General features: G+C 45.0%; 1 protein-coding gene across 1 annotated transcript; it reads left to right on the top strand.

The window, feature by feature from the left end:
- Positions 1-7781: 7781 nt before the first annotated feature.
- On the top strand, positions 7782-19467 carry PROKR1 (prokineticin receptor 1). The gene is made up of 3 exons (XM_003262484.4): positions 7782-8042; positions 9853-10497; positions 18771-19467. The coding sequence occupies exons 2-3, from the start codon at positions 10013-10015 to the stop codon at positions 19465-19467; spliced, it is 1182 nt and encodes a 393-aa protein (XP_003262532.2). The 5' UTR covers positions 7782-8042; positions 9853-10012.
- The last annotated feature ends 6668 nt before the right edge of the window (positions 19468-26135 follow it).

Consider the following 26135-nt stretch of genomic DNA (forward strand, 5'->3'; position numbering starts at 1 on the left):
AAGAAGGAGGGGCATGTGTCTGTACCTATCTGAGTTTTCCTTCATACCTCCTCCTGGGGGTGTGGAGAGGTGGAGAGGACCAGCGGAGAGCGGCTCACCTGATCAGCTGAGTGGGCTTTGGGAGACCAGTCAAGCTTACTTGCTCGCACGCTGCAGAGGTAATTGGAAAAGGAAGCAGGATGAGTTCTAAGCCAGCTCTGGCATCTTCCAGGAATCCTTTATTTCTTTCATAGCATTAGATGAGTGTATGCTGGAGAAGAAATCTGATGAAAGCAGAAAATTAGCTGATTTAGTAAATTTGTCAGACAGGAGAAATTGTGGCTGGACTCTGGAGACAAGGATCATGGAAAGGAGGGCAAAGTGAGGACAGGTAGATATGCGTTGTGAGCATGGTGGGCCAGAGGAGTGCAGGGCAGGGGCTGGATTCTTATGCGAGCTCTGAAATCTGCCGGTACATTGGGCCGGTAGTTTTCCCGTTTGAAAATCTGTTTGCTCCTTTCTCAACATGCATGTTCACCGAATGACCTCCAAGGCCCTCCTTGAATCGAGTTTCTCTGAGGTATTAGAGTTGACACATGCAACAGGAGTTGCATGGCTGAAGAAAAGCCCTAAGATGTTAAAAATGCCCACATCTGAACCCAAGGGGCATAATTATAGAATAAAATGATGAAAAAGCGAGAACTCAAAAGGCCTTTGGGATGATTCTTGCCAGTGGAATAGGAAAGAAAAAAATCCAAAGTAGCCCATGGACATCATTTAGAGTGGATGAACCTCTGCAAAGGAAGTACTTCCCAAACCAGTTATTTTGATCATGTGTGGCCAAGACTCCCTGGGATAGCAAATTCTCTCAGATATTATGGATCTCTCTGTGGGCAAGATGAGGCAAGGCACTTCTGACTCTTGTGCCCACGGAATCTAATCACAGACAAAGTTTCCAGGCTTTTGGCATCCTTAGGGCAACAAGTTCAACAATTTTATCAATGGAGTTCCAGATTGTGTGTGTGTATGTGTGTGTGTGTGTGTGAGAGAGAGAGAGAGAGAGAGAGCGAGAGAGAAAGACGGTTTTGCTCTGTCAACCAGGCAGGAGTGCAGTGATGCCATCACAGCTCACTGCAGCCTCTACCTCCCAAGCTCAAGTGATTCTCTTACCCCAGAGTAGCTGGGACTAAAGGCGTGCACCACCACGCCATACTAATTTTTGTATTTTTTTTAGAGACAGATCCTACTATGTTGCCCAGGCTGGTCTCAAACTTCTGGGCTCAAGCAATTCTCCTGCTTTGCCCTCCCCAAAGGTTGGATTAGAGGCATGTGCCAGGATCAGATTTTGTTTTCCTTTCTTAAAAAAAAAAAAAAAATGAGTTCCAGATTTTGCTTTAGGCCAAGTTAGCCCTGGTTTAACTCTGTCACTGAGACAAATCATTAAAATTCTGATAGGATTAACTCCTCAGAGGGCCCCAGACAGATCCTCGTTTCTCAGATAGAGGAGAAGGTGGGGAGGGACAGAAAATAACATGCAGTCACCCAGACTCTTCTAATGAGTCCCCAACAGGGCTTGCAGTACAGGGAGCCTGACAGACTGCATCTACTTCCATTATTCTACTTCCCCTAAGGAGGGGCTAGGCCAATAAATCACCCCGGTTATGCTCTCCTGACTCTGTCCTGAGAAGTTAACCACCACCTCCCTACTCTGAAGGTCAAACGTATCTTCATTCTGGCTAAATTCATTGTTAGCCTCAACTACCATTCCCTGCCAGATATTTGAAGTGGAAAAGGAAAATTCTAAGTTCTGTGTGGTAGTCAGCCTCCAAGATGACCTCCATGTTAGCCTCCAGTGGTTCCACCTCTTGGCATTCACACAGCTGTATGGCTCCCTTTCCACACTGTACAAGGGTTTGTTTTGTGATGAACAGCATATAGCACATGTAAGAGAGTTTCACTCCCACATTGTGAAGTCATGCAGGAAACCTAGAGCTATGCCCACATGGTAAGGAACCAAAGTCTCCAGCAATAGCCAGTAAACACTGAGGCCTGACAACAACCACATAAGTGAGCTTTGAGGTGCATCCTCCCTCACTTGAACACTCAGATGAGACTGCAGCCCTGGCTGATAGCTTGACTCCAATATCATGACAGACCTAGAGGCTGGGATCACTCAACTCAGCCACTCCCAGATTCTTAACCCTCAGGATCTATGAGATAATATATTTGTTTTAAGTTGCTAAGTTTTGGGGTGATCTGTTATGCAGTATTAGATAATGAATGCATTCTGTGATGCCTCATCAATTCTAGAGGCTATCAATTTTATCACAATCATTCATATCAAACCAGTATTGTTTTTTATTTTTGAGTAGAGACAAATGCAGTCAGGAAGACATATGCTACATGGAATGACAAATGAACATTTATGTATCTTGTGCCTAGATCTGTTGCAAGTTCTTAGATTCTCAAACTCACTTGATAATAAGAATCACCTGGATCTGGGTGCAGTGGCTCATGTCTGTAATCCCAGCACTTTGGGAGGCCAAGGTGGGAGGGTCGCTTAAAACCAGGAGTTCGAGACCAGCCTGAGCAACATAATGATGCCACATCTCTACAAAAAAACCTGAAAAACTTAGCTGGGTATAATGGCACACACCTGCAGTCATAGCTACCCTGAAAGACTGAGGCTGCAGTGAGCTATGATTGTGCCACTGCACTCCAACCTGGGTGACAGAGTGAGACCCTGACTCTAAAGAAAAAAAAATCACTTGGGGTGCGAATTAAACATTTAGATTTCTACGCCCCTTCCCTTGGTTTGAAGTGGGACTTAAGAATCAGTAGGTTCAACTACCACTCCAGATAATTCGTATAATCAGGCAAGTCTGAAAAACATTGCAGAATAGGATGCAAAAGTGAACAAGACATAGCTCCTTCTCAGAAAGAGTGCAAGATGGAAAGCAAATTGGTGCACAAAAGTGCATTTAAAGAGAACCAAAAAGACGTAAGGAAGACATGAAAACCATTGGAGGAATTAAGGAGTGCTTCCTGGAAGAAATGACACCTGAGCAAAGCCTCAAGTTATGACCCCATACGAGGCCAGATATAAAAAGAATCACCAAGGAATAGTCATAGCTGGCATTTCTCAGGTGCCTTCTAGGTGCCAGGCATTGTGCTAAGCATTTAACCCACCTTATTTTATTTAATCCTCACCACAACCTTATGAAGTAGAAGCTATTGTCATTCCTAATTGCAAAAGAGGAAAGCTAGGTTTTGGTTACCACACTGCCCAAGGTGACACCGTTCACATGTGCAGAGCTAGGTAGAAAGGGACGGTGGACTCCTTATCTTATGCTCTTTACCACTGTCCTCTTCCACCTTCCAGGTGACATGAGCTTCAGAGATGTGAAACAGCTGTGACATTTTTGCAAATGACAGGAGAAAGTGTCCAGGCCAGGGGAAGATACTGCATGAAGTACTGGAACTTGGCAGTGATTTCCTAGTGCAAGCTCAACTCATTCATTTTGTAAATGAGGAAAGAGAACCCCAGAGAAGGTATATGACTTGCCTAAAGTCATATACACTTTGTACATTTAGTATATTTTGATAGTGGCAAAATGTACTAAAGATCCAGATCCCAGGCAGCACTCTCTTTTCACTACAGAAAATTGGAGGCCAACATCGTATAGGCCTTTGTGGATGCCTTGCTAAGGAGGTCTGAGCTATACTATAGGAGATACATACAGTCATGGGCTGCATAATGATGTTTTGATCAAAGATGAACCACATATATGATGGTGGTGCCATAAGATTATAATACTATATTTTTACTGTACTTTTCCTATGTTTAGGTATGTTTACCATTGCTACAGTATTCAGTATAGTAGCATACTGCTCCAATTTGTAGCCTAGGAGCACTAGGCTATAACATACAGAGTAGGTGTGTAGTAGGCTATACCGTCTAGGTTTGTGTTAAGTACACTCTATGATAGTCACACAATGAAATTTTCTAATGATGCATTTCTCAGAACGTATCCTCATTGTTAAATGATGCATGGCTGCATATGTAAAATACACATAACATAAAATTCACCATGTTAACTGTTTAAGTTACAATTCAGTGACATTAATGCATTGACAGTGTTGTGCAACCATCACCACTATCCATTGCCAGAACTTTTTCATCATCCCAAATGGAAACTCCGAACCCCTTAGATAATAATCTCCTATTCCCCCTCCCCCTTATCCCCTGGTAACAACCATTCTACCTTCTGACTTAATGAATTTGCCGATTTTAGGTATCTTATATATCCGGAATCATTCAATATTTGTTTTTTGTGATAGGCTTATTTAACTTAGCATCATGTTTTCAAGATTCACCCATGTTGTAGCATATGTCAGTACACCATTCTTTTTTTCCCTGTTTTCTCATTGTGGTAAAGTGAAAAAAAATATTTACCATGTTAATGGTTTTTACATATACAGTTCAGTGGTATTAAGTACATTCAAATTGTTGTGCAACCATTACCACTCTCCATCTTCATAATTATTTTCATTTTGCAAAACTGAAACTTTGTACCAATTAAACAATAGCTCCCCATTCCTCCTTCCCCAAGACCTAAGCAACCATCATCTTACTTTCTGTCTCTATGAATTTGACTACTCTAGCTACCTCATGTAAGTGGAATCATACAGTATTTGTCTTTCGTGACTGGCTTATTTCACTTAGCACAATGTCTTCAAGGTATATCCATGTTGTAGCATGGGTCAGAATTTCATTCCATTTGAAGGCTGAATAATATTCCATTTTGTGTATATACACACACACATACACATGAAGGGGCTTCAAAAATTCGTAGAAAATGCATATTATGAAAAAAGTAAGCATGGATTTCAATTTTTTTTTGCACCCAAATAAACTCGTACTCATTTGTTACAACATGTCTGAACAGGATCTAGTTTGAGTCACTAAGAAGGATAAGATAGTAGTTTGAAAAGAGCTCCTATCAGAGGAACATGAATTCTGAAAAATTGAAGCAAGGGCAAACATGAAATTTATGGTGAAGCTTGGGTGGAAGAATGGTGAAATCACTGATACTTTATGAAAAGCTTTTTGTGGGCAATGACCCAAAGATATCAGCTGTTTACAAATGGATACTCATTTCAGGAAGGGACGAGAGGATGTTGAAGATGAAGTCTGCAGCAGCAGACCATCCACATAATTTGTGAGAAAAAATTAATCTTATTCATGCCCTAATTGAAGAGGACTGATGATTAGCAGCATAAACAATAACCAACACCACAGACACGTCAATTGGTTGAACTTACTCATTTCTGACTGGCAGATTAAAGTTGAGCACACTTTCCACTTGATGGGTGCCAAAATTGTTGTGACCAGATCAGCTGTAGACAAGAATAGAGCTTTCAATGGAAATACGAAACAAGCAGGATCAAGATCATGAAAGATTTCTTTGAAGAACTGTAATAACAGAAGAAACAGGGCTTTCCAAGTGTGATCCAGAAGACAAAGCACAATGAAAGCAATGGCTACCAAGAGGTGGGAGTGGTCCAGACAAAGCAAAAGCAAACTAATCAAGAGCAAAGGTCATAGCGATAGTTTTTGGGGGATGCCCACAGTATTTTGCATGTGATTTTCTGTAGAGGGCCAAAGAATGAAATATCTGCTTATTATGAGGGTATTTTGAGAAATTAGCCAAAGCTTTAGAAGAAAAAATGCCTGAAAAAGCTCCACCAAACAGTCCTTCTCCACCATGACAATACTCCTGCTCATTCCTCTAATCGAACAAGGGCAATTATTAGCCATCCTTCTTACAGTCCTGATTTGGCTCTTTCTGACTTCATTTCCTAATCTTAAAAAGTCTTTAAGGAGCAGCCATTTTTCTTACGTTAATAATGTAAAAAAAAGGCTTCATTGACATGGTTAAGTTCCCAGGACCCATGCCAGGCCTGGTGGCTCATGCTTGTAATCCCAGCACTTTGGGAGGCTGAGGTGAGAGGATTGCTTGAGGCCATGAGTTTGAGACCAGCCTGGGCAACCTGGCCAGACCCTGTTTCAACAAAAAATTAAAAATAAATAAATAAAATAGAAAAATTCCCAGGATCCTCAGTCCTTTAGAAATGGACTAAATGGCTGGCATCATTACAAAAGCATCTTGAATGTGATGGAGCTTATGCTGAGAGCTAAAGCTTATGTATTTTTATTTTTATCTTTTAATTCCATTTTCCCACAAACTTTTGGAAGTTCCCATGTGAGTGTATGTGTGTATGTGGAGCATTTTGTTTGTCCCTTCATCATTGATGGACATTTGGATTGTTTCCATGTTTTCACTATTGTGAATAGTGCTGCTATGAATATGGATGTACAAACATGCCTTTGAGACCCTGTGTATTATTAGTTCATTTTCACACTGCTGATAAAGACATACCGGAAACTGGGAACAAAAAGAGGTTTAATTGGACTTACAGTTCCACATGGCTGGGGAGGCCTCAGAATCATGGCGGGAGGCGAAAGGCGTTTCTTACCTGGTGGCATCAAGAGGAAAAGCAAAAGCAGAAACCCCTGATAAACCCATCGGATCTCGTCAGACTTATTCACTATCACGAGAATAGCATGGGAAAAACAGGCTCCCATGATTCAATTACCTTCCCCTGGGTCCCTCCCACAACAGTGGGAATTCTGGGAGATACAATTCAAGTTGAGATTTGAGTGGGGACACAGCCAAACCGTATCACCCTGCTTTTAATTTTTTGGGTTAGACACCCAGAAGTGGAAACACTTGATCATATGGTAATTGTATTTTTTAACTTTTTGAGGAAACACTATACTGTTTTCTACAGTGGCTTCACCATTTTACTTTCCTACCAACAGTGCACAGGGTTCCAGTTTCTCCACATTCTCACCAACACTTGTTATCATTTCTTTTTATAGCTGAATAATATTCTATTGCATGTATATACTATATGTATTTTGTTAATCCACTTAGCTGATGGACATTTGGGTTGTTTCTGTCTTTTGGCTACTGTGAATAGTGCTGCCATGAACATCAGTGTATGTGTGTCCCTGCTTTCAATAGTTTGGGGTGTTACATACCTTGGAGTGGGATTGCGGGGCTACGTGCCTCATTTTTTGAGGAATCTATGGGCTTGTAAAGGTAGACTGTGCTCTATAAGCCAGCGCTGTCCGTTCCAGCCTTCTAAGCAGACATCCCTGGGCGGGGGTCCTTCCTCTCTCCAGTGTGCTACCCCGCCCCCTTGTTGGCTCTCCAGAAAGCACTTCTCTGAGCCTCTTTTACGGAGAGGTAGGGCAGCTGGCAACGAAGATGGCCCTGGTGTCCGTTCAGGCTGGCCCAGGGGACCAGGTTGGGGCCGGCCCCTGCGTGTCCCCTGAGGAGGTGTGTGGGCAGCAGGGGAGGCTCCTCGGTCCTTTGCAAGCTCGCAGCTGAGCGGGGCCGTGTCCGCCCACTCCGACGGCGCTGGGCTGCCAAGGTGAGCCGCCGAGGAGCCCCGTGCCCCGAGGCGGGCACAGCTGCCCCGCATGGGTGCCCCTGGCGCAGGGTTGACGCAGAGCCCTGCCCGGAGCCCCAGCCGCCCCGTTCCTGCCCCAGGCGGCCGTTCCGAAGCCTGAGCCGGGCAACGCGCAGCCCGCCTGGCCCGGCTCCCTTCCGCGCGTCCTCGTCGCGAGCGGCCGCCTGGGAGCTCCAGTCGCTCCCGCCCAGGGCGATCCGGACGCTCCCGCCCAGGGTGATCCCGGCCTCCGCAGCCCCGCTGGCCCGGGCGACCCCCGACACGCCTCGCCAGCAGCCCGCACCTCGGCGCCTCACGGCCACCAGAGGCGGGGAGAGGGAGTCCGGGGCGGGTCGGGCCGGAGGATCTGCAGCGGCGGCGCGAGGGTAACTCCCCGGCCAGAGCCGGGAAAGAGCCCCGAGCAAAGGAGGAAGGGAGCGGGGACCTGCCCTTCGCCTGCCGGCTTCTGGAAGAAGCTTCTCCTGTTCCGGCCCCGGAATAAGAAACCCGGACCTTGGCTGCCGGGCTCCGCGATGCCGCAGGTAAAGAGCGCGCCCTCCCGGGAAGGATGCTCCAGAGACCCCGCGCTGCACTGGCTGCGGCCGTGGGGTGCGGGGGCTTCTGAGTGAAGAGGGGAATTTGCCAGAGATTCACTCCTGTGCGTTTCTTCAGGAGACCCAGGCTTCCCCTCCTCTGTCCTTAGGGGAAGCTGCCCAGGCTCCAGGGAGAAAGTTGGGAGCAGGCGGGGGACTTGTTAGCAGGGGTTTGTGAGAGAGGCTCCTAGCGATCGAGAGCTCACCAGGTGAGGGTAGGATTGGGGTTCCCCTCTGAACGGTGAGAATACAGGAGAAAAGACCGCTGGGCAATCATCCTTAATCTCGTGACGCCCTCCTGTCCACCCCCGAAGTTTCTATATTCTTTGCTTTTAAACACTACTTTGAGCTTTCAGATAGCATGCTTGTAGGGGTACCCCTCCAGGAGTGGCATGCCTCTGCGACCCACGGGACCTGCAAGGAGTGGGGCCTGTCCTGTCTGGTTTCCAAGCCTGCCCCCCTCCTTCTTTTCGGCTGAGTTCTGCTTCTCCTCCCTGACAGGGGCAGAGGGCAAGGGCTGAGCCAGACAGGCTTGAGAGCTCGGAGGAAGGAAAAAATCAGGGTAAGGAGTTAGGAAAGAGAGGCAGCAATGGGGCTGAGCCTCACTGGGGCGCAGAGGGACTTTAACGCTGGCCCCAAGAAGACAGGCTCCAGATGTTTTGCCTTGGAGGAATATGGAGAGCAGGCTTTCCTGGGGGTGGGGAGGTGGGGTCCTGGGCATCTTCCTCATCTTTTTTTCCCAGGAAACTCAGGCTTGCATTCTTCCCTCTGTTCTCCTGACATTTGTTTTACGGTGCTCTCCAGACCTTAGCCCTCCTTCTATGTCCCACTCCCTGGTCTGATGTCTTCAGGGTTTGGGAGGGACTGCAGGGAGACAGCAGGGGACAGGGGGACTCTGGCTGCCTGCCTGTCCCTACCAGGGCAGCTGACACCCCCCTAGACCCCTCACCCCAGCCCCATTATGTGGTGTGGCGGAGTCCCTGTGTCAGGATTTCACTCCCCTTCCTTGCAGCTGACAGAGGAGGCCTGAGAGCTCAGTAGTAACTCCTTGCAGTTCTAGGGTGTAACACTCTCCTCCAGGGAGCTCCAGGCTGTGCAGACATTATTGATCTCCTGCCTGGCAGAAGTTGAACCTCTGAGTGTTTAAGCTATTTACCTCTGGACACTCAACCAGCCAAGGAAAAATTTTGCTGTAGCGTCCCCGTTCTCATCACTTGGTTAGTCACAGGCTGTGACTTTACCCTACAGCCTCTGTCTGGGGACAGGCCTTCATAAATGCTGTTCCCAGCTTCTAGGGTCACAGCAGGTTCTAATGTGGGAACAGGAAGTCCAGCAAATAGTGAGGAAGGTGGCTGCTCTATGGCTCTGTGATTTTAGAGCCATGTTTTGCCAGAAGAGCAAGGAGAGCAGACAGGCTTGTCTGAAAGCCCTCCCTCTTAAATAGCATTTAAAGTAATTTCTTCCTCTTCAGCCTCCCCACACTCCCAACTTTTGTCCTTGAGAAAAGGTGCAACATTTCTGAGTCTTCAGTGGAACAGAAATAAACTAAGCCAGTGCTTTGTCTCTATAGCAATCCTCCCTTCCCTAATTGAGTATGTGGTTTTCATTCATTTTCTCTCATTGGTTCCTTTATTTCCACTCCATCACACTACGTTCACTCTGGGCAGGGAGCTAATAGGTCTGCTTAGGTTACAGGGTGGTTTTAAATTTGGCCAGCTTTACTGCAACATGTAGCCAACTGTTTGTATGTCTTTCAAAGGTTTAGAATGGAGCTCAGATACCATACCCCAAAGATGCTGGCAGAGACATCCTGACTCATTAAGGGAGAGCTGGCTGATAGCAGAGAGGGGTGACATCAGCCTTGCAGACACTGCCCCGGGGAATTCCGAGCAGTGTTGCTCACAGCACCACCTGGCCAGATGGAGACCACCATGGGGTTCATGGATGACAATGCCACCAACACCTCCACCAGCTTCTTTTCTGCGCTCAACCCTCATGGAGCCCATGCCGCTTCCTTCCCGTTCAACTTCAGCTACGGTGACTATGATATGCCTTTGGATGAAGATGAGGATGTGACCAATTCCCGGACGTTCTTTGCTGCCAAGATTGTCATTGGGATGGCCCTGGTGGGGATCATGCTTGTCTGCGGCATTGGCAACTTCATCTTTATCGCTGCCCTGGTCCGCTACAAGAAACTGCGCAACCTCACCAACCTGCTCATTGCCAACCTGGCCATCTCTGACTTCCTGGTGGCCATTGTCTGCTGCCCCTTTGAGATGGACTACTATGTGGTGCGTCAGCTCTCCTGGGAGCACGGCCACGTCCTGTGCACCTCTGTCAACTACCTGCGCACTGTCTCTCTCTATGTCTCCACCAATGCCCTGCTGGCCATCGCCATTGACAGGTGAGTGCAGCAGCAGTGGGGACAACAAAGGCAGTCAGGGAGGAAGGGGCATTGGAATTGCCCCCTCCTGTACTGCAGTTGCAGATTGATGAGAGGTGTCTCTATTCCCCCTAGATGTGGATGCATGGGGGACTCAAAAGCTTGCCCATCGACTGACAGTGAGAAGAGTTCTCCTTTTCCAGCGTTGTTCAGACAGAAGACAGCAGAGCCCCCTAGAGCTGGGTGATGGGAAGCTTTTGATCTCCCCTGCTATGGATGTTTTCCTAGATGTTACACCTTTCAAGGTCTAGAGTAGACAGGTAAGAGGAGATATTGAGGGACACTTTAACCTCCAGGCAGTTACCTCTTGAGTCAACTTGGAAATCTTGAAGGAGGTTTCTATCTCATCAAGACTTCCTCTACTAAAATATGACCTTCTAGCATCATCTGTTTTTCAATAAGATTCAAGGATTTATGGCTGGCTGTGGTAAATAGTTCAAGCCTATAATCCCAGCACTTTGGGAGGCCAAGATAGGAGGAGCATTTGAGGCCAGGAGTTCGAGACCAGCATGGGCAACATATCCAGACCTCATCTTTTGAAAAAATTAAAAAATCAGCTGGGCGTGGTGGTGTGTGCCTGTAGTCCTAGCTAGTTGAGAGGCTGAGGCATGAGGATCACTTGAGCCCAGGAATTCCAGGCTGCAGTGAGCTATGTTCATGCCACTGTACTCCAGCCTGGGTGACAGAGGGAGACCTTGTCTCTAAAAAATAAAAATAAATAAAAACAAAAAGATTGAAGGATTTGTTTTGAAAAAAAAGGGAACATATATTTATTTACTTTTTGTTGTTGCATTAATCACTTTGCACCTTTCAGTCCATTTGCACAGATAGTGCAGAAGACCTGTTTCTGGTGATTGCAAATAAAATCAGGAAGAGCAGCCTCTGCATATCTTTCTTCAACTTAGTCTCTTCCTTTAGTATAAACTTGTGCTAATGGGCCAGGCTGGTCTTTGTTCCTCAGGGGACAATCTTTGCTAGCTCCTCTGCCCACAGTTGGACTGTCATTACAAAGCACCTGGTTACAGTCTAGAGACAATTATCCTGAGGATCAAATCAGGCCTCTGTGTGCTTGGATCTGAACAGCCTGTCTCTCTCCTTTAACCCAGAGAGCCTGAGGCATATATGTTCTCCCTGTTCTCTGGCCTCAAGGATCTGAGGGGGTTTGACCTGGCCCTCACAGTCAGGACAGTGTTCTAGGGAGGAGCATAGCTAAGAGAGCTTGTTTTCTGAGACCATAGGCAGGGCGACCAGGGGTGGGATGACCAAAAAGGATAACCTGAGAAAAGGGGGTTACCAAGGAGCCTCTGTCTGTAAAACCGCTGAAGGGTGGAACCTCTGCCTCCCTTCTCCAGGGAAGGACATCAGGGAGTTAGCAGCTACATAGCCCTTGGTCTGTCCCTGTAGATCCTGGCAGACTGCTACTTCTCCTCGGCCAAATTCCCTCCACTGAATCACAGAGCCCTGCAGCTTTTCATTTACCTGGACAAGGACCCCTGGTGAACCCACAGAAGGAGAAGGAGGGGAGCAGTCAGGTAGAGTATCTGCCTCATAGGTTCCCTTCAAAGCTGCCAAGGAAGAGCTCCAAGGACTTTGTCTCTGAACTTTTTTGAAAATAGAAGCTGCCACCTTCTCTCTCTTAGCCCATGAACAGGACAAGCATACAGAATCATTTCCTGAAGTTCCATACTAGCAAGAAACTACATGTGCTCAGCTACTAAAAGCGGGGTAGGGTGACTCCTGTGGAGTGGGACCCTACTCCCCAGATGAGATCCATTTCACCACTTAAATGGAGTAACAATGGTAGGAAGAAGTAGCTTCAAGCGAAAAGAAAGCCAGGATACACTAAGGGGCATTGGGTTATTTGGAACATTGTAAGAGTGATATCTATGTCAATCAGTCAGTCTCCATCTACTGAACTTCTTCAAGCTCATAACCTCCTTTCATACCAAACAGAGCTTGTCTGAAATACTGCAAGCATTTCTCTTGCAGTGTGAGTTTACACAAAGGAAATCAGATACAATAAGAAAGATGAATTAGAAAAAATGCTTTGCACCATGAGAGCTGCTATGGTTGAGTGGGGTTATGATTGGAAGCTTGTACCCAGACCTCGAGGAGAGCACCATGTGCCTTCCCAGGGCTGCCCAAAGGTCTTGGTGGATGAATGGCTGCTCCAGTGTCCATTCTTTTATTGATGTTTGTGATCTTTGCTGCAATTGTTTTTGTTTGTATGTGTTGTTACCATCTAATTGTGGTCTAGGAATCATTAATTTTTCTCTGGTCTCACGTGTTGTTCAGGATTTGATCAGTTGGGAGCAACTAATTTTTGTCTTAGTTTATAACAAATCTACTTAGTTGTAAAAATGCCTTTATTTTTGTTTAATGAAATTTCTGTAGCCATGTTGGCAATTACTCTGCCTGGCTTTAAGTTCCAGCTGTATTGTTTGTTGGGTCTTATGTTAGTTATTTGACCTCTCTCTGCCTCAGTTTTCTCACCTATAAAATGAGGATAAAAAGAGAGCCTACTGTATTGGGTTGCTTTGAGGATTGAATGAAATAATATATTTAATTTCTTAGAACAATATTCAAAACAGTAAGCAATAAATAAACGGTGGATATGATAATTCTTAAATTAACCCTTATAGGATAGTCTACAACAAAAAAGCAGATAAACTAATGAACATTTCTGATACACCAACCTTTTCGCTTTCATTGAAATTATTGTTTTTACAATGTGATTTAAAAAAAAACAAGATTTTTACAAAATGCCAGAACAGAACTATTTATCATCTACCTGCTTGTATTTGTCTATATTATTGGTTCCATCATTCTCCCAGGCATCTAACCTAGAAGAAAGTCTCCTTTGTCCCGGCTGCTCTCCCTTCTTTACCAGCATTCATTCAAACTCCAGGTCTTGGCAATACCAATTTGTTCATTCAGGGCTGGTATCCTAGTCTCCTCTTGGTCTTCCTGCCTTCAGCATTTCTTGGATCTGCCCATCTGTCAATGCTACTCCCCTGACAATCCATCCTAAACTTTCACTTGTTCATTCATTTAAACAATGCATTTTTATAGAGTAACTGTGATGTGACAGATGCTATTGCAAGCACTGGAGATACGACAGTGAATAAGACAAAAAACTCCTTGCTTTCCTGGAGCTTATACCCAAAGGATGGAGAGAGATCCAGTCAGGCAAACAAAAAAGGAAGGTAATTTCAGAAGCAAGAAATACTCTGAACAAAAACAAGTACACACATAAAATGTTGAGGGTACTGAGGGTGGGACCTATTCTAGGTGAGTAGTCAAGAGAAGGGTCTCCGAGGAGGAGAGGCCTTTGAACTGGCTTCTGAATGATACAGGGGGGAAGAGCCTACCTTGGGAAGACAGGGAGCAAGCATCCCAGACAAGGGGGATTGTAAGTGCAAAGGCCCAGAGGCAGGAACAAACCAGATGGGTTCTACAAACAGAGGAATAGAGAGAAGGCTCCATGTGGCTCGAGGGAAGTAAGCAAGGCTGCAGCCAAATTAATCTTCTGTCTTGTATATGTCTCCACTCTCTTGCTTAAAAGACCTCTAATAACTCCATTGTCTACAAAGTATGGCTCAAAACCTTTCACCTGTTCTTCCAAACTTATTATCAGCCCCAGACTGCTTCCCGGTCTCATGGTTAAACACATTTATGTCCTGTTTTCCCAGAAAACGTTGCAGTCTTTGTGAGAACTGTCCCCATGGCTTTTTATATATATATATATAAATTTTTTTTTAGAGATGGGATCTCGCTATGCTGCCCAGGCTAGTCTTGCACTAGTCTCAAGTAATTCTTGTGCCCCGACCTCCCAAAGTGTTGGGATTACAGGTGTGAGCCACTGTGTCCAGCCAGCGTTTTACATGTCTGTTCACCCAGTGCTAGGCACTCGATGAGGGTGAAGTTGCACCAAAATCCTGTTAGGTGCCCAGAATTCACAGACAGTAATAGGTTATAAAAGAAGTAAGACACAATCACAGCTCTTGTGGGGCTGACCCTCCAGAGTTGGGGGTAGGGTGGGACCAGGGAGAACTGACACTTACAAAACAGTTAAAGAATAAGTAAAGGATAAATTTTAAGTAAAATTTAGAGAAGGGTGAGATCATTTTGTACCAGAGTAGTCAGAGGAGGTTTCATGGAGGAGGTGGATTTCTAACTGTCCTTCAACAAATGAAGATCAACAAAGGAGAGGAAAGTTTTCCCAAGACAGTGAGTAGAACAGTGTGTGGAAAAGCCTAGAGGTGGGAATGCCTGAGGTGAATTTGAGGTACCTTAGAGAGGGATGTCAAGTATGGGTAAGAAACACAAGGACAGTAGAGATCAGAAAGAATAGGCTCTATTCCAGAAGGTCTCAACAGCCAGGCAGAGGGAGTCAGACCTGAGGGCAGGAGGAAACTAAAAAAGATCATGAGGCCAGGTGTGGTGGCTCACACCTGTAATCCTTGCACTTCGGGAGCCCTAGGCGGGAAGATCCCTTGAGCTCAGGAGTTCAGGACCAGCCTGGGCAACATAGGTAGATCCTGTCTCTACAAAAAAAAAAAAATTACCAGGCATGGTGGCATGTGCCTGTAGTCCCAGCTACTCAGGAGGCTTGGGTGGGAGGAACCCTTGGGCCCAGGAGATAGAAACTGCAGTGAGCTGTTATGCCACTGCACTCCAGCCAGCCTGGGTGACAGAGCAAGACCCTGTCTTTAAAAGAAAAAAAAAAAGGATCATGAAAGACCTCTGCCCCAGCTACAGTTCTGGGTTTCCTTTTGATATGGAGACACTAAGATCCCACAGCATGTGGGGGCTCCACAGAACTTCTCTTTTACCCAGAGTCCTGAGGAAACTGGCCAGAAAAGTACCTGTGAAGAAGCTCTCTTCTTCTGTCTTGATGAAGTTAAGGCCGAGTAATCTTGCCCAACCTTAGGAAGCACAGAAGCCTCCTGGTGAGCTCATTAGTCAGGGCCACTGGCCTGAGGATCAGCTTGTGTTATCTCTGCCCATCCCATGACTAGCCTAGTAGCTGCTGGGACCACCGTCACCACGATTTGATCTGGGGCTTGGTCCTGGAATGGAGACAGAGCCTGAATACTTCTTTTCCAGCCCATTATTATCACAATTATTGCCTGGACCATCTCTTTGTCTAGCAGCCTTTATTCCTTGTTCTCTGGGAACTGTTAGCTCTACATGAATCTGGACCTAAGCCACTGTAGTGGCAGACACACAGGGCAAGCCAAGGGCATACACATAAGCAGAGAAAAGCAGCCGCCAGATGTCAGATCCCTTCTTAGAACACCAATAGTGAGAAACCAACTGTGATGGAGAGGAAAGAGGAGAAGGGCTGCTGGGATGCCAGGAAGGCAAGAGGAGGGGGCATCATTTGCTCTTGGCTGAACAAAGAGGGGGTACATAGCATTCAGAGAAGCCACTGGATTTGCAGCAAGATGTGGGTCCGAGTCATTGTTCTGTTGATATCTAGTTGTGTGGCTTTTTGGCAGGTTATTTAACTTCCCCAAGCCTCAGTTTTCTCATCTATAGCGTTGACATCGTCACTGTCTTACCTATTTAATAGGGTTGGAATTATCTAATGAAAAAGTGCATTTGAAAACGCCCTGTAAATTGTAAACTTCTTTACAAACATAAGCAAACATAGCATTACTAATGCTAGAGTTCTGGAGTTCTGGTCCTAGCATTGACAAAGCTGATGGAAATTCTTGAAATAGTTTTCTGCAATTTGCCTATTTGTAAATATGTCAGGAAGGCCTCTTGCACAGCTCATGGCACTAATTCTGCGGATGGCGTTGGGGTGATGTCAGAGAGACCCAGAATGAAATAACTGTCTGATAGGTAGTCACAGATTATCCTGAAGATTAGTTTTGATGTGTAGAGTTTATCCTATAAAATAGAAAGAAGGAGAGGACTTTTACAAATCGAGTATTTGCCAATAACAGGTAAAGGAAAATTGCTGTGTATACAGAATAGCTGTGGGAAAAAATACATTTTAAAATGTATTTTAATATACAAGTAATTCCTTGTATATTAATAGATTACTGTTGCTATGTGCAGTGTCTCACTGGAGCCTCATAGCATCTAGGTGATATTCCCATTTTACAGATGAGGGAAGTGAACGTACAGGGATAAGAAAAATGACTCAGATTCATAGAGCAACTTTCTGGCAAAGCTGGGATTAGATTTGTGGTCTTCTGAGTCTTAGGTCATTGTTCTTTCCCATGTGTTTATTGAAAACACACTCTGTGTTTGAAGTATCATAAAGGCTTAGGTAGCTACTATCCAGAAAAGGAATAGAATTATGTGGTGAAAATTCTTATAGTGAATAAATATGAAATAGGAAATTTCTTTCTCAGAGTAATCAGCAGGATGTGGTGGAGTAGACAGACAGCAATGGAGCCAATGACAGCAGAAGGTCTAAACTCTCCATTTTCATTGTGAGTCAGGGTGAGTTTGAGGCTCTGGTTATATCAGGAGCACCGTGGTCTTATTGAAGGGCCCACACTCGTGCATTGACAATGGCATTGCTAACACCCTGCAGACATTTCCCTTTTTACCCTCTGGCACTCAGGATATTGGCTAGAGTGCCAGGGATGGCAGTCGGCCGGGCGTCCAGAGTGGGTGCAACCCATCCTACTTCATTTAACATCTAGGGGCTAGAAGAGAACTGGAGGCGCACTCCTGTGAACTCTCTAAAGGATGCTCAATAGGCTTGACTGCCCAGGCTATGGGGGAGGGACAGAAAGAGCAGAAATACAGTCAGGAAAAAAAAATGAGTAAGAATGAACCTTTCTTCAAGTCAAAATTCCAAGGAAGGTGACTTCATAGGGATTGGTTTCAAAGGAAACAGAGCCTGTTTGGCTTTCCTTCAGGCCCCCTTCACATTTGCTCTGGGCTCTACCTGGGATAAGCTCTGGACACGTGAGACTGTGTCTGTTTCCAGTGTTGACCAGTCAATCCCCTCCCACTTCACTCCCCATCTCTCTCCTTCCCCAACTTCCACCCCCTGCCAGCCACAGGATGTCTTCCAGGAAACCGGAGCTCTCTGCATAAGCTGTGTGCATTCTCTCTGGGAAAGAGGCTATCAGCTCTCATGCCGCACAATGACTCACATCCCCCCTAGAAAGTGCTCTCTCTTTGTGTTCCTGGACCACTGTGGTAACAGCAATGTGCGTTTTTTTTTTTTTTTTCGAAAGGACAAAAGCGGTATCTTTTTACTGTCTGGTGCTTTGCGGTTAGAAAAAAAAATACATTCATGTATATTCTCAATTGATTTTCACATCAACCCTGTGAGGTAGAGTTAAATGTTTTCTATCAAGGAAGGGTCCTGTGTTCTGTGACCTTGAGAAAGTCACTCATCTCTCACTGCCTTCCATTTTTCCAGCTGAAAATGAGACACATGGCCACATGCTTTTCCTCCTCCTCTGCATGCAAAGCAACAATTTTTAGAATGTGGAATGAAGAAAAACCTTTGCCCACTCTTTCCATTGGAAAGGGCAGATTCTCCCAACTCTTTGAATTATCTTGCCCTTTTAGCTTTAAACTGAAAGGTAATTAGAATGAACAGCCCAAGAACAGGAAGGGGCTGGGAACAGTGCCAGGCTAGAAACCGATGGGAGGAATAATTATATTTAATACTAATTGTTATCATTTTGAGTACATATTAGGCTTAAAACTGTTCCAGACATAGTGCATACTTCATCACATTTAATATTTAACAGCCAACAAAACTTGTGCAGATAAGGAAACTAAGGGTCAGAGACCATCAACAAAACTTGGCTGAGGTTGCAGAGCTAATTAGAGATGACACTAGGATTTGCTTCAAGTTGGCCTTTTGCAGAAGCCCACGTACCATTGGGAGTTTCCTCCACACATAGCATTTGGTTGCTCCTTAGAATGTTGCAAAATGAAATAGCAGGTTTGCTTGAGCCCAGGAGTTTGAGACTAGCCTGGGCAGCATACGGAGACTCTGCCTCTACAAAAAATAAAAAAAAAAAATTAGCACGTGTGGTGCATTGCACCTCTAGTCCCAGCTACTTGGGAGGCTGAGGTGGGAGGATTGCTTGGGCCTAGGAGTTCGAGGCTGCAGTGAGCTATGATCATGCCACTGCACTCACTGCACTCCAGCCTGGGTGACAGAGCAAAACCCTGTTCAAAAAAAAAAATTATCCAGTACTTCTTTCTCACAGTGGCTGCCTCCACTTGTGTTCTTGCCCCAGGTATCTGGCTATTGTCCACCCGCTGAGACCACGGATGAAGTGCCAAACAGCCACTGGCCTGATTGCCTTGGTGTGGACGGTGTCCATCCTGATCGCCATCCCTTCCGCCTACTTCACCACCGAGACGGTCCTCGTCATTGTCAAGAGCCAGGAAAAGATCTTCTGCGGCCAGATCTGGCCTGTGGACCAGCAGCTCTACTACAAGTCCTACTTCCTTTTTATCTTTGGCATCGAGTTCGTGGGCCCCGTGGTCACCATGACCCTGTGCTATGCCAGGATCTCCCGGGAGCTCTGGTTCAAGGCGGTCCCTGGATTCCAGACCGAGCAGATCCGCAAGAGGCTGCGCTGCCGCAGGAAGACCGTCCTGGTGCTCATGTGCATCCTCACAGCCTACGTGCTGTGCTGGGCGCCCTTCTACGGCTTCACCATCGTGCGCGACTTCTTCCCCACCGTGTTCGTGAAGGAGAAGCACTACCTCACTGCCTTCTACATCGTCGAGTGCATCGCCATGAGCAACAGCATGATCAACACTCTGTGCTTCGTGACCGTCAAGAACAGCACCGTCAAGTACTTCAAAAAGATCATGTTGCTCCACTGGAAGGCTTCTTACAATGGCGGTAAGTCCAGTGCAGACCTGGACCTCAAGACAATCGGGATGCCTGCCACGGAAGAGGTGGACTGCATCAGACTAAAATAACCCCCTGGACTTTGCAAAGTTTAAACACAAAGCAGGGTCCTGCGGATACTGACTAGTGTGCTTGGATGCACATCAACCTGGAACTTTTTGTTTGGCGCAGAGGGCAGAGTAAATGGACCACTCTGTGAACAATGTTTTCAAGGAGCTCAGAGTTTCTAAAATGCATGTGACCAGACACTATCAACAGTGGCATTTGTTGAATGTCTAATTTGCACACCAGTAGGTACTTGCAAAACCTATATATGTTGATGACATTTAGTTGGCAAAATGAAATTGGAATTAAACCAAGGAAAATGTGGTGGTGTAGATAGAAATAAGGGAGTTTCCACAAAAGAACTGGAGTAGGTATCTAGGATTGCAGTACCTGTGTTCGTAGTGTGAGAGTACCTCTGGGCCATCCACCTACTCATCAGACACTGATCTAGCCCATCTCTGGGAATATTCTTCTGCTGGAGTTCATGCCTAACATTTGCAAGGCTGGAGCAAGAATACGAAAGAGACTCTAGGCTCATTCTGCAGCCCTTCTCCTCTCATCTCTCATGGCAAGGGGCCTTGCATGCCTGTGCATGGACATCCCAGTATTCATGGCCAAGTTCTGTGCAAACTCTTCCTCCCACACTGCTCTATGGCCACCCTCAGGCCCAGGGCTCTGCACATAGGTGGTAAGGCTCTTCATCAGAAGGACTGGCTTGGGGAAGAAGACACATAGACCCTGGATGCCATTTGGACAGAGAATTATGGGATTCTGGGTACCTGGAGTAAGTCTAGAGGGGGAAGCCTGGATTCAGAGTAGGCATGTCCCCTGGCTTCATGGACTTTTTGCCTTCAGTGAGGAGGGAGGTGCAAGTGGAGGAGAGTCAAAACACGAAGGCAAAACTGGAAGCATGCAGGGCTCAGTGCAGCTCAGATGTGGCACGGGCTCAGGCTCTCCAGGTATACAGATGATACTATTCCCACCTGTTATTTCATTTGAATCAATTAGGTTTCCCCTTAAGTCCTTCCCTTCCCTCTCATGCCTCCACGCTTGTGAAGCATAGAATCTTTGAAAGTGGACACAATATCTCCTGGATGTGGCCTTCATTCATTTTTCTGTTTTCACCAGCTCTCAAATGTGAGTAATGAAGAGTTCCCTCCTAACCAGACAGCATGGTACGTTATCCTCATCGATATGATTTGAGGGCAAGATATCCTTATTACTGATGCCTGAATCCCATCCTAGTCTTTGTTCCTTTGGATTAAGACTTGCTTTTCTTCTAAAATAGAGGTCCTCTTAGGAGGGATAAGCCACACATTTCTAGTCCTCAGTGTGAATGAAGTCATGTGATCCAGTGGCAGGGGATGCAGGTCAGATGCATCTTCCAGAAGTCTGTGGTGCCCTGGGCACCCAGGAAAGAAGGGGACATACAGATGGGTAGTGTCAGACTAAACAATGAGCTTCAGTGACCCCATAGGTTGTTGAAGACTCATCCCACTTTCTAACCTGCCTCCTTTGTTTGATGTTTTGAGTTTTGGAGTTTGGTATTTTGGAGTTGGCAGATCTGAGAGCCAGACTTGATCCTGTCAACTGTGTAGCCCTGGGCAAAGCATCTCCGAGGGGACAAAGGTAACACCTGTGATACCTTCTGACCGAGTGACTGTGAGAAGCCAATGAGACAATATGTGGGAGATGCCTTCAACCACACAAGTTATCAAAAGGATGGACTAGGAACTGTGTGTAGTGCGCCTGGACAAGAAAAACCTCTTACCTTGGCTTGTGTATCCAGAAACCTGGCTGTCTCCACTTTTATTTTTCTTTGTGTAAATTATTCCTTTGTGCTTCATAACAGTGCTGTATGCATTATGTACCTAATAACATGGTTGTGCAAACAAGGTCATGAGATTTGCCCGTAGACGCATAAAGGAAAGGGTGGCTGAGTCTCTGGTTAGAAGATGAGTTTAGGGGTTTGGAAACTCCAGAACCAGAGTATCTTTGTGATACTGGAAGTGCTGATCATCTTCCCATGCCTGTTCCCAGCCAGCATGAATCTGGGCAATGGAATAGTTGTTTTTCAATCTGTTTTTATTCTCACAAGTGTGGAGAGCTACAGCGTGGACTTGTCTTTTTCTTATTTAACTCTAGAGCAGCACACTTACAAGGTTATTTAAGTGGCCCCTGTGTGACATGTTCCCCTTCAAATACAGTCAACTCCTTATTTTGGGCAGCAAAGTTTATTTTGTATAGTTACTTTATTTCCCTGAAAGACACATTACAAAAACCTATTTATTTCTTCCCATTTATCACCCAGTAGACTTACCCTACAATTTAATCAGAATGCTCTTGGAGAGTAAAATTAATTAAAATATTAGCCTAAATCAAATATGCATTGGAAGGCCATTTTAATTTTTTTATATAAGATCATATATTGCATTCTAAAATCTGGAAGGTTAGCTTTTAGATTAAAAAGTTAAAAATGATACAATGTATTGTCATAATGTTCACCCCTTTCATTAAGAATGCTAAACAAGAGTTGATTGTATTAAAAACGTATCAATTTTTCACTCAGCTATCTGTAATACTTCCAAATATTAGTGTCTGCTTGTAATTTTGTAGTGAATGAGAGTGTTGTGTTGTTATCAAGTGAAATGAAAATACTTGGATATATAGAAAATCATGGAGCGTCATGTCCTGTGAATTCCACCTCCTTTCCTATCCTTTTCCTAGTTGTAGTGACACGGTTCTTTGAGTGAACACTAAGTAGTTCCATGATCGTATGATTTGTGAGATCAGTGCTAACTCCTGCTACAAACTTCCCCTCTTCATCCTAAAGAGATTTAACTGATTTATAGATCCGCTTCCTAGAAGTCTGCTCTGGTAAAGCCATTAATACTTTTTAGTATCTGAGTGCCAAGACTTGAAATCTGAGGACCTGTTTATGTCTATTACATAAGCTAAGGCTAAACCTGAACAGGCTTAATATCCACACATGCAAAGTGAGCAAGAGACAAACCTATGATATACCATGCCATGTTCAGATTCATCTAACTAGCTGCCCAGCTGATGGCTTCTCCAAAAACTGGTGGTAAGCCCCACAAAATGACACTTGTGCTATGTGTATCTATTCTGTTGTCTAAATACTTTCCGTATACAAACAGATAAGTACATTGTCTTATACGAAAGGATAAAGATGTGATTTAGTAAAATCAAACTGTTTCCATAACTAAAGTATAAGGGCAGATTTACAGTAAAGCTTTTGGAGATTTTGTCTACTGAGTAAAATTTAAAAAATAATTGGAATGACACTAAATGAGGCAATGTGGTGATCACTCCGGCAGTCCCTGAAGCATGAAACAAGTTCCAGGTTCCTTATGAAAAAGAATGCCAAAGAATTTGCAAGATGATCAGAAAATTATAAATATGAGTCCTATTCTTGAAAAATATACGATATATTTTGGAATATATCCACAAACAGTGAGTCCAATTCTCTTTCCTACAGTCGAAGTGAGAATATCAAATTCAAACCACTCATTTCACAGCTGATGAAACTGAAGTCCAGAATGGGGAAGATATTTGTTCATGGTCACACAGCTGGTCACTATGAGGGCCAGGGTTAGACCCCAAGGCTCCTGAAGCTCAGTCCAGGGCTCTTCTACCACAGTGTTCCTGGATGCAGGGAGCATCAGTCTTGGAAAGGGCAGGATCCTTTTCAAGAATCCTTAAGGTGACTGTTCAACCCCTGTCTAGCCTTCTCTGGAGACCCCTTACTTAAGAAGTTTAGCAGAGACATTCTTAGTTCTTTTGCATGCCAAGTTTAGCTCATTCTACCTCTGGGAACTCACAGCACAGGCATGGAGGCCAGGAGATTTTAAGGAAGAACTGCTAAAAAATGTTTACAGATACCCTTTCTTTAGCTTGCCTAGTTGGGTGTTCCTAGGAATCTAAAAGGAATGACACTAGGCCCCTGTTCATGAGAAGAGCTGCCCTCCCCAGGAAATCAGAGGAGAGAAATAAAGAAGCCACACTTGGCCAGGCGCGGTGGTTCATGCCTGTAATCCCAGCACTTTGGGAGGCCGAGGCGGGCGGATCACGAGGTCAAGGGATTGAGAGCATCCTGGCCAAGATGGTTAAACCCCATTTCTACTAAAAATACAAAAATAGCTGGGCATGGTGGTGCATACCTGTAATCCCAGCTACTCAGGAGGCTGAGACAGGAGAATCGCTTGAACCTGGGAGGCAGAAGTTGCGGTGAGCCGAGATCACACCACTGCACTCCAGCCTGGTGACAGAGAGAGACTCCATCTCAAAAAAAAAAAAAAAAAAAAAAGAAGAAGCCATACTTGGCTGAACGTCCAGAGGGGTGGGCAGACCCCGTGTGCTCAGAGTTTAGTCACATAATGGGCCACCTCCTGCCCCTGCTGTTGAGGACAAGAGAGGCCGGGAGGCTTTTGGGAGGAGGTGAGACTTGAGCTAGATAGAAGCAAAAGGTGCAGAGAAGCAAAAGGATGAGCATTCCACTTGGCAAGAGAAACATTTCTTTCTTTCTTTCTTTCTTTCTTTTTTGAGACAAAGTCTCACTCTGTTGCCCAGACTGGAGTGCAGTGGTGCTATCTCTGCTCACTGCAACCTCCACCTGCCAGGTTCAGGTGATCCTCCTGCCTCAGCCTCCTGAGTAGCTGAGATTACAGGTACCCGCCACCACATCCAACTAATTTTTGTATTTTTAGTAGAAACGGGGTTCCACCATGTTGGCCAGGCTTGTCCTGAACTCCTGACCGCTAGTGGTCCACCTGCCTTGGCCTCCCAAAGTGTTGGGATTACAGGCATGAGCCGCTGCGCCCAGCCTGAAATACTTCTTTTATCTGCTTTTGAAGGCTGAAATTGCTCTTCCCTGGAGGGGAGGACTTCTCACACAATGATGGGATTGCCATCCCTGGGAGAGGTAGCTCAGAAACTGGAAAACACACAGAGACATAAGAAGGGAATACCAGAGCCTTATCTGAGAATGGGTTTTGATGGGAGTGAGGCGGGGGGGCCAAGGACAGAGAGAAACTGGCTGTATGAAACAGGTCTGTGTGATGGGGTGAGGGAGGCATTTCATAATTAGGAAAAAAAAGAATATGAAGGGAAAGTTTATTGGAAACAAATTTGGCTGAGTTTAATACTAACAACAAGGAGAATCTGCCATGTATTAAGCTGAGCTGAGCATGTTACAGGAATTGTCTCAGTCAGTCCTCGTACCATCCTCTGAGTCAGGGGCAAGTATCACTCCCACTCTACAGGTGAGGAAATAGACTTAACTCACAGAAGTTGCTCAAGGTCACATAAGCAGTGAATGGTGCGCTGAAATTTGAAGCCCGGTAGTTCAACTCCAGAGCTCAGGCTTTTAATCACTCTGTGCTGCAGCCTTTATATGATGTTTTTAGCCCTCCTTTAGGCTTTCTAGTAAACCAAATAAACACCTCTCTCCTTAATTCCAATCATTAAGTGATAAATCATCATCTAAATGAATCAGATTTTCTCAAAAACTGAGAATAACACCACTCCCATCTTTATTTTTCCTTCTCTGAGTAGTTTCATTTACCTGTAACAACTGACCCTAATGCAAAAGTCCTTAACTTTTGAGTGTCTTGGGAGCTTCTGGCATCCAGTGAAGTTTATAGCTTCTTTGCAAAACAATGCTTTCAAATTTATTCAATAAAATACATAGGAATACGGAAGAAATCAATTCTATTAAAATGCAATTCTCAAATTAGTTTGTGGTACAATTATGTAAATATTTATATTTCATTTCTTTATATTAAATCTTTAATGTCTTACATAATAAGATTTAGCATCAGGGCTAAAAACTACCATGATTTTGAAGTAGCAATGAATGCAAATGATATTTTGGGACCTCTCTCCAAACTCCAATGAGATGTAAAATATATTTCTTGGCGACAGTCTCAGGGACTGCTAATACCAGTGTGGTTTGTTGCCTGCTTCATAATGGCAGGAAATGTAAAGTTCAGTTACAGGTTAGTGAGAATAACAATACATTTTTTTCCCCCATCCAAGTTCACAGTCCCCTGAACTGGTTTTGAACACCTGCCCGGGGGGAGGCCAAAACATTGGAGTGAGCATTGAGAGAAATGGAGATGGCAGGAAAGAGGAGGCCCACAAATTTAAATGGAATTAAATCAATGGATCTGTACCGGACGCTTTTCTTGTAAAGATGCCTCAGTGGGCATTGTGGTTCACTGACTTTCTATCTCTCTGCCTTCTCAGTGGCCCCAGTTCTGATCTGCATGACAAAGATTCATCCAAGAAGCCAGGGAGGGTTTCTCCTGATGAACTGGAGTTCCAGGACTCTTTCACACAATTATTTAACAGACATTTCTTGTCCTAGGCTCGGATGTTACAAAGGTGAATGACACGATCCCAGCTTATGTCCTTGAATGATTGCTCTTAAGAAGAGAGGGTATTTTGGTTGCTGGGAAGCATAAAGAAATGTCCTGTAAAAGCGGCATTGCAGATTTACTTACCAAGACTATTGCTTTACCCTCTTACTTATTGCTTTTTGTTCTTACATGAAGTATTTTGCTTCTGCTGGCCTCATTTTGATTTTGTTGGCCTTTTCACAATTCTTGAGTAGAGTGATAGACTTATTTTATTTTTATCTTTTCTTGTAGCTTAAGCAATTAAGGGAGTGAGT

The sequence above is a fragment of the Nomascus leucogenys genome, chromosome 14, assembly GCF_006542625.1.
Source record: "Nomascus leucogenys isolate Asia chromosome 14, Asia_NLE_v1, whole genome shotgun sequence".
NCBI lineage: Eukaryota > Metazoa > Chordata > Mammalia > Primates > Hylobatidae > Nomascus > Nomascus leucogenys.

What these genes read in the sequence shown, in the direction of transcription:
- PROKR1 (XM_003262484.4), top strand. Translation starts at nt 10,013, where the DNA reads ATGGAGACCACCATGGGGTTCATGGATGACAATGCCACCAACACCTCC. An exon ending in CTGGCCATCGCCATTGACAG is followed by an intron (nt 10,498 to 18,770) that starts GTGAGTGCAGCA and finishes TTCTTGCCCCAG; the next exon opens with GTATCTGGCTATTGTCCACC.